This window comes from Triticum urartu, unplaced genomic scaffold, assembly GCF_003073215.2.
Source record: "Triticum urartu cultivar G1812 unplaced genomic scaffold, Tu2.1 TuUngrouped_contig_6899, whole genome shotgun sequence".
In the NCBI taxonomy this organism is placed as follows: Eukaryota; Viridiplantae; Streptophyta; class Magnoliopsida; order Poales; family Poaceae; genus Triticum; species Triticum urartu.
The window spans coordinates 1-8,999 of NW_024117697.1; the positions used below are offsets into that span (position 1 = coordinate 1).

The 8,999-nt window shown below is 43.7% G+C and overlaps 1 protein-coding gene across 1 annotated transcript; it reads right to left on the reverse strand.

Moving 5' to 3' along the window:
• Positions 1-199: 199 nt before the first annotated feature.
• LOC125531235 (ABC transporter A family member 2-like) lies at positions 200-5,599 on the reverse strand (the record flags this gene model as incomplete). Its single annotated transcript, XM_048695644.1, has 15 exons — positions 5,103-5,599; positions 3,590-3,821; positions 3,237-3,406; positions 2,935-3,120; positions 2,653-2,748; positions 2,365-2,565; positions 2,121-2,277; positions 1,803-2,029; positions 1,598-1,715; positions 1,426-1,502; positions 1,253-1,342; positions 1,022-1,165; positions 624-938; positions 452-532; positions 200-376 (listed from the first exon to the last, which is right to left on the reverse strand). Coding segments are annotated over exons 1-15 (2,640 nt in total), but the record flags the coding sequence as incomplete, so codon positions are not given.
• Between the last annotated feature and the right edge of the window lie 3,400 nt (positions 5,600-8,999).

The following is an 8,999-nucleotide window of genomic DNA, read 5'->3' on the forward strand; positions in this document are numbered from 1 at the left end:
AGGAATGCCCACGAAACGCGCCCCCTTGGGTATCTGCATTCACAAAGTTGGTGAATTCAGAGAGATGTTCACAATGGGCTGAATAAAGACTAGAGGTATCTCCACCATATGATACTGGATGTCAGCTATATGCATCTCAGACAAGTTATCTTTCATGTTTGCAGGTGCAGTTATGTTCCTAGGATTAGTGAGGGCAAACCTGAATTGATGCTCCGGATGACAGGTTAAGAGTCACTAGTGTCCCCTCGGCGGTAGAGCTCTCCAGCTCGGCTTGCTTTGCAATGTTCAGGAAGACTTCTTCAAGTGTCGTGAGACCGAGTTGAATGTCTGATATCCCAAATTCCCTTTCTCTGTCTTGGAGTTCCCCAAAGAACCTCTGTTGGTAAAAAGTACTCTTGTGTCATAAATTCAGTTAATGATGTGTGACATAATTTGGGTGTCAAGGTATTACCGTCAGAAGTGGTTCTTTCTCATGGGGGATGACAAACGTTAAGAATGTCCTGCTTTCCTCTTTCGGGTCCACATCAAGCCTCTGTTTCAGAAACATTTTTTGCGGTTTAACATTTCCGCATAATAAGAGAAAAGAATCTGAATGACATTTAGTTTAAGGATGAGACACATACTTCCTTGAAGAACGATTTGACAGATTCTATGTTAGGATTAACTGCGGCCTCTGCATCACCGTTGATGTTAGGGCTCTGTGTGTGACCATTTCCTGAGAAATTCACATTAGCGATGTACCCAGTTCCAAATTTCGACTTCAGCCTTATTGAAGTGCCGATACACCGCAATCTCCCCTTTGCCATGATAGCGATTCTGTCACTTAAGATGTCAGCTTCCTCCATTGAATGTGTGGTCAATACAATGGCTCTTCCCTTCTTTGCCTCCTCGATGATGTCCCAGACATGCCTCCTTGTTATTGGATCCATGCCAGTTGTCTGTGTAGGATATAAATGGTTAGATTAACATGTTGCATTTTATGTGTAGCAAGTGAACCGATGAAAATCTGACAGGTCTCTACCGGCTCATCAAGAAACACCAATTTTGGGTCACCAATTAGAGCAATCGCAACACTTAACCGCCGTTTCATTCCACCACTGTAGCTACCTGCTCTAACATTAGCTGCCTGGCTGAGCTTCACTTGGGCTAGTGACTGTTCTGCTACCTGCATTGGATGAACAGAGAAAGATTAATATGCAAAACAATGGAGAGTGTTGGGGAGTAGTTGTCTATAGGTTCTTAAGAAACATACCGACTTGATTGTTGATGATGGCAACCCCTTGATGCTGGCAAACAACTCCATGTGCTCCTTAGCCGTCAATGCATCCCATAGGATGTCAAACTGCAAAGCAAACATATTTATCTTCCATTAAAACTGGACAGCGCCTGCATGATAATATGTGAATGAATGTTCAAAAGACCAACCTGCGGACAGACTCCAATCATTCTGCGAATATTAGACATACCCGCAGAGCTTCGAACGGAATGACCATAAATCAAAGCTGTCACATGTTCAAAGTGGCTTGTTAGCATATTCATAGTTACTGATAACATATCATATCACCAACCATTGCTGCAGGGAAGGAATGACACTGACCATCGCCGCCGGTAATTGGTGTGATACCAGTCAGACAACTGATTGTAGTTGTTTTACCAGCTCCATTTGGGCCAAGAAGACAAAATAGCTGGTCCTTCTCAAGGTTAACCCATAAGCCCTGGTGAGATTTATTAGGTGGTTAATATCATAGGAACCAAAGCTTGCTTGCTTTTAGTACTAGACTAGAAGATCACTGAGAGCTCACTTTGACAGAATGGAATGGCTTAGTTGTTTTGCACTTGCAGCAACCCATATTAAAACTTCCTGGATAGGTTTTCCGCAAGCCGTGTATTTGAACCGCAACACCAGGATCTACCTCATTGCCTGCAGCTTGTTCTTTTACTAGATTTTCCTCGGTAAGAACATCCTCATCAGTAGGGCTAGCATCATCAGCCGGCCGGTTCGAACCAAAACAGCTACAAAGGCCTCCCTCTGGAGTGGATCAATCAGATTAATGAGTATCGTTACATAATACAGCTAAAAACATGGTGAAGAACTACTGCACACTTAAATAAACTCTGACCTCGCATCTTGCCTCCTTTCCCTGTCCAGTATGAAGGCGTCAGAAAGTAAAACACTGACTTTCTAACACCATTGACATTTGGAATTATGTTGTCGAAGTAGATCGCCAGGATAAACCACAAGAAAAATGTGGAGATGAGCCATATGTAGATGTCATCCTGACAGATGTTTGCAAACAATCAGGGATTTAAGTTGCATAAGCACTAAAAGTAAATACCTGCTAATGAGCAAAGTTTTGTACATACTACTGTAATGACGCAGTCCGTCTCAAAGGATTGGCACGTTTTACGCTGGTTCCAGCTAATACCTTTGTCTTCTGGAGTTGCTGTTGCCTTACCTAGAATATTGAGGGCTTGGGCAAAAACATTAGGAGGAAAGAAGGACCATATTGTCCGGTAGTACGCCTCATAGGTATTTGAATATGGGAACCCGAAGGTTGTAACAAGCTGCACAAGCAAGTAACCAAGGGGTTTGCTTATTTTCTGACAACTTGAAATACTGTATCTGTAAGATGATGATTAAGCAAGCATTACCTGTGTCAAGAATCCAATGATGAATATTGCAAATCCAACAGTAGTAGCTGATGCTGCTTTTGCTACAAATGTGGATATCATGAAAGCAAAACCAAGCTGCAGAAATTATCATGAAGAAGACTGTTAAGGAAAAAAGAAAAAAAACATTTGTCTGCAGATTCTGATAGAAATTCAGAAAATTAATAAACAAAATTCATTCATGGAAGCATGATATTTATCTATATTTAACACTCCAAATAGAGACAAGCAAAACAAGCATACCGATCAGTATATATAGCTTACCATGTTCAGTTGGAAGAGGAAGAATAGGATGAATAAGATTCCAAAGCTATTGTTCAGGAAGAAGTCAAACTGGAACATCATCCCAAAGAGCACCGTGAAAAGTGCTGAGAGTAATGTAAGCAAGGCCTCCCAGGTAAGCCATGATAACCAATAAGCCGATTCATAGAGACCCATGATAGACATAGCCTGTGAATGGTACCAAACTTAATAGTGATGCCAAGCATGAAGCCATAAAAACCTCGACAAAAAAAAAAGATACACAAATCGTAGCATGCAGATGGAGAGACGGAAAAAGCTTGAACCTGACGAAGTTTAAGTTCTTTCTCTGTAACCAAGGCACTGATTTGGAAAACAAATCCAAACATTGCAATGGCAAGGAAGAAAGTTGGCCCTGCTTGGGCAATTGTAGAGAAGGTTTCAGTTGCTGGGTGAGCAAATTCCTTGAATCCCACAGTCCAGCTAAAATTTGGATCTGTCAATCATGAAATTTACTGTTATTCCCAAGTACTACTATAAAATGGAAGCAACACTTATTTATGCTGCATACATATAATCTGAAAATTGTTGCCAAAGGATATGAAAAGTGTGGTACTACATACTAATTTGTACGCGTGAAACAAAAGCATTCCTTAAAATACCACAGAAGCAGCAATACCTCTAAGAATCAGCCTTGCCATTTCTCTCTCAGCTGCAACTTGAAGCGGTATCTGGAACTTGAAGGTGGGGTCCTCATATGTTCCTCTTCGAGCTACTGGAGTGGAGTTTGTCTGAATACCATACGACATCTGGTTGGCATTTATATCTTGAAAATGCAAAGCGCCAGGGCAGCGCATCGGGTTTGCAAATAGCCAAGCATCGACTTCATCTGGAGTGCTAAAACCTAAGACCTGAGAAACTCACCATGAAACAATTTAGGTAGCATGTACTGTCGCATATCGAGTAATAAACAATTCAAGGGTGACCTGCAAAGTTGTTTGAGTAACCCTGAAGAAACTCAAGAACTTTAACTAGTCCACATGCTATAGGTTGCAGTTTATCACAAAATTCAAATTTATTCAACTGACAGTAAACTATTAGTTAAAATTTATTTTATCCCGAATACCATCCTTAATTTATTCAAGTTGTGTATGAAAAATAATGAAAAGCTTCAGCAGCTGAATTGAAGTATACTACTGTATTTCAGACCACAGTACAGAGGAAAACAGGGCCTGTACATTAGTTGATTTGACCATTACATTCAATTAACAAGAGGTTGTGGTTGCATTTAAAAATGTTTGCAAAGAAAACATATTATTTTTGAAAAATAAACCAACACCACTCTTTGATATCATCGTCTCTTCTGTGCTAAAGCAAGCATATTTTCAGTTAGATTCAAATCTACATTCACACCGTCTTCGTTTCCAAGGAAAGACATTGTGTACTCAGATAAATAAATTAAACTGTGGCACGAAAATGACATCAAAGTCATCTAAGACAAGCCAGAACTGAATTTGGCTGTTCCAGGTAGACCTGCATGCATCCAAGTAGAAACAAAATAGGCTCTTTTCCCCCAACATTTTCTTAGGAAAAATCGCAAAATTCTGGCATCCAAAGTGGGTGCCCACCGTTTGGTTGGAGTGCGGTGGTAAGCCAAATGGAAGCAAACCACATAGCGACATTGTCAACATCAAACCCAAATGATGATCTAAGTTCAACATCAAATCAGCGAATCTCCTCAAAAAGGCTTGAAGGATATATATATAAATTAAAAAATTGACGTCGCACATAAGCCGGTCCTCCACCAAAATCAAGTTTTCACCCAATAAGAAAGTTAAAATCTGTCTGTACCGAGCAGTAAAAAAACTGAAAACCTTCAGACCTGGGACCAAACCACAATGCTACTACATGAGTCCAAACAGTTCAGTCTGACGACCTCATGGAGCGGTTAAAATCAACTCAGTTCCTCAAAATAATTCAGGCAGTTTTCTCTCGACAAGAACGCACGGAGAATTTCGACCCCCCTCACCGAAAAAACCCCCAAATCGTCACGCTAAACGTGCGAGCAACCAACTCCGCGGCACGAAGACCGGCCGAACGCACGCCGCGAAATTAATCCACCACGAATAATTGCGCGCAGAGTCAAACCGATGACTGGAAAAACAAAAAAACAGAGGAATCAAATCTCTGACCTTCTCGGCGGGGATCGTCCGGCCGGGGTTGTTCCTGCGGATGGCGTCGACGAGCGCCGAGACGCGGGCGCTGCCGCCGCCGCTCCAGAGGAAGTCGTAGCAGGGGGTCTTGACGAAGAACTTGTCCTCGCAGGGCGGGATGGGCGGCGCGACGAGCGCCTTGGGGTCGCGCACGTTCTGGTAGGCGGTGGTGTAGGAGAAGCGGGAGCGGACGGCGCGGTCGATGCAGAAGATGAGGAAGATGAAGAGGAGGGAGGAGAGCAGCTGCAGCGCCGACGAGCGCCGGTGGCGCCAGGCGAGCGCCGCGTTCTTGCGGAGCAGGGAGCGGTACTGCTGCCACGCCAGCGCCGGCCCGCTCAGGAGCTCCATCGGGGGTGGAGGTGGGGGTGGACTGGGGCCGGAGGAGTTCGAGTTCCCTGGGTCTCCGAGAATGGTTTGGGTATTTATTAGGGGGGCGACTGAAAACGGCCGGAAAACTGGAGGAGAGGCAGCCGCGCCGGACTGTCCTCCTGTCCTAGCTGTGTTCCTCAGTTTTTAACACCGGCCACCGTAGAGGACGGGGCGTCGACCTGTTAGCTGGGTAGCTGAGGTTGCTGCCAGCTCATCCGAGTTCGAGTCTTGGCACAGATACATGGTGTTTATGAAGTTTTTTCTGTAAAGAAAAGCCAATGAGGGTTGGTCCTTGGGTTGGTCTCATTTTTTTAACACCAGCCACCGTGGTGAGTATCGCACACAAGATATGCAGGAAATTAGTGTACTCCCTCCGTTTCTTTTTTACTCTGTATGTATGAGATTTGTGTTAAGTCAAACTTTGCAAATTTATATTTAAAATATCAACATTTACAATACTAGATAATGTAATATGAAACTGAATTCCATATTGAATCTAGTAATAGTAATTCGGTATTGTGAATGTTGATACTTTGATCTATAAGTTTGGTCAAATACTTCCTTCGTTCCATAGTAAGTGTTGTAATTCTAAACTAAGCTTGAACTAACCTTAGTTTAAAACTGCGACGTTTATTTTGGATCGGGGAGAGCACAATTTATACAGTCCTCTCGTTTCTATTTACTCTGTATTAGTTCCGATATAACTCAAAGTTTATAGAGTTTGATCAAGTTTACAGAACATATTATACCCTTTCACAATAACGAATGCCCCCATCTGTATCAAAATATAAGACCTTCTTTTGACACTACCGTAGTGTCAAACATATATGATGTGAAAATATATTCTATGATCATTGTAACGGTATTGATTTGATATCGTGGATGTTAACATTTATTTTATATACTTCATCAACGTTTGACTTGAGACAAAGATAATATGCAAAGTAAATAATCCGCCCCAAAATATAAGGTGTGTTATTTTTTTAAGTCAAATATGTGCATGTTTGACCAAGTTTTGAGTACAATACCAAACTTTTATCACTAGATCCACCATGAAAAGTATTTTCATATTTTATTTATTGTGTATTGTAGATGCTTATATTTTATTCTAAAATCTTGGTCAAACATGCATAAGTTTGACTTGCGGCAAAACTGACGCACCTTATATTTTGGAACGAATGGAGTACTATTGGTTGTTATTTAAGATAATCTCATTTAGTTACTATTATGGATACTCCATTGTTGCGGGTATAAATTGGATTCTGGGGATTCATGAAGATATCTCTCACAATAAATACATACTATCCTACCAAGGCATGCATCATTAAATTAGTACTCCATGTATTACTCTTTGCATTCCTTAATGTAGTGTATATGTTTTTAAGATAAATTTTGTAAATTTGATCCGACAAGTTGGGAGTTGAGTCGCCGGTGTTGGAGGTGGATGATCTAGATGCGATGTCTAGATTAGATCTACTGAAGAGCTATTCTACGCTTCTAGCAATTCTGGAGTGAGCATAATTGGTTTGATGCCAACATTTGGCATTGCCAACATTCGGCAAAATCATAAGTTGCCAAAAGTTGGCAACTTTTTGTGAGATTGACAAGAAAATTTGGTAGCCAACCAATCGCTAGCCAGCATTTGGCATTTGCCAAATATTGGCATGCCAACTTTTGGCACCAAACCAATTATGCTCTTCCCTTCCCTTCTCTTGTTTGGTCGGGACCCTTATATAGGGCTCTTGGTCGGGTCCAGACCCTTATATAGTGCTCTTGGTTGGGGCCATCGTCCTCTGTCTCGATCTTCTTGGCATACAAGCATTAGACGTCTCTGTGTCTAGTAACTGCATGCGTTCTTTAAAGGAAACTAGGGGTGTCACCTTTGAGGAATTGGTCATCCAGGCACGACCCTCCCATACCGTGCACAAGCGGGAACATACGACCCACAATATAACATCTGATGCATAGGTAAGTGTTGAACCCACTCCCCCTCGATAAGCCCCCCCCCAACCCAATCAGTATGTGTAATGAGACCACGGGTGAGTTGCCAAGTCCTTCGCGTTGTCTTGTCATCGACAGGTGACTTGTTCCATGTTTACCCGGCCTTAGTCTAACACATTGTCTTTGTTAGACTGCTCGTCTGCCTCGCATTCCACCGTCACGTGGCTTCTTCCCTAAGAGACGTGAATTACGGGTGGTGCGCCTTTTGCCGCCTCGATCTGCCCTGCGCTTTTATCACTCATCGTTTTAGCTTTTGAGGATGTGTGGGGATGAGGCTTTATATTCTTCTTCTTTTATCCATCAGGAGATTATCACCCTGCCCCACCTTATTTAGATGCCATAGACAAGAAAAAAAACCTCATGGGTCCTAAGAAAATTGTTTTGAGGGGAAAATCTATCCTCCAAGAGAAAGGGAAGACTCCAATGGGGCACCCCTTGGTTGTTGAACAAAGAAAAACTCTACCAAAGTCGCCATATCGGCTCCCCCCGCGGTGGTGTTTTGACCTAAGAGGTCACTTTAGCAGAGTTGACATCCGGACCGAGTCGCCATAATTTATGGAGGGCACTCCATATCGAGCCTACAAGCCTCCATATTTTGGAGACCGAGGGCGCTAGTTTGGAGGGCATTCCATCCGCCAACCGCTTGCGCCGGAAGGAATGTTTCAGGTCCCTCCTTAGGCTCCCGCGCCGGTCATCTCCTCTCCTTCCCCTTCTCTCTACTTCATGCCCACCAAAATTAGGAGTCGCCATAATTTATGGAGGGCACTCCATATCGAGCCTACAAGCCTCCATATTTTGGAGACCGAGGGCGCTAGTTTGGAGGGCATTCCATCCGCCAACCGCTTGCGCCGGAAGGAATGTTTCAGGTCCCTCCTTAGGCTCCCGCGCCGGTCATCTCCTCTCCTTCCCCTTCTCTCTACTTCATGCCCACCAAAATTAGCACCTCGCTGCCCGGCAACCCGGAATCGGCACCCAATTGCCAGAATCGATACCCCACCATCGGAACGAGATCCTCTGACTTAGATCGATCTACTGCCGAGGGAAGTAGTACGCGTTGCGCCGTCCGTTGGCGATCTGACGACTCGCTGTGAGGTGCGCTCTTTCCTTCTCTCTCATTCACAGCCTGCGCTATCCTTCTCGCTCAGAAATAACGGCCCATACGGCCCAGTCTGACTCTAGTGAGGGAAGCCAGAGAAAAAGGCATGAGATGCCACAGAAAGCCGCCTAGCAGTGGAGGCAGCGGAGCCAGCAGCTGCCTCGTCCAGGGCGCGATGCGTCAGAGCCATCGAGGCCATGGAGCTGCGGAGCTGGCGCCGTCGAGGCCGTGGAGCTGCCGAGGCCACAAAGCCAACCTCGTCAAGGCTTCTGCGGCCCATCTGCTCTGCTGCTTGTACTGTATCTTGATGTACTAATGTTTTCAGAGTAAAAAGAGAGAAGCTACAGCAGCATTTTGAATGTTATGATTGAATTATTGTTCTAGTTTGTACTTCTACATTTGCATTGGTC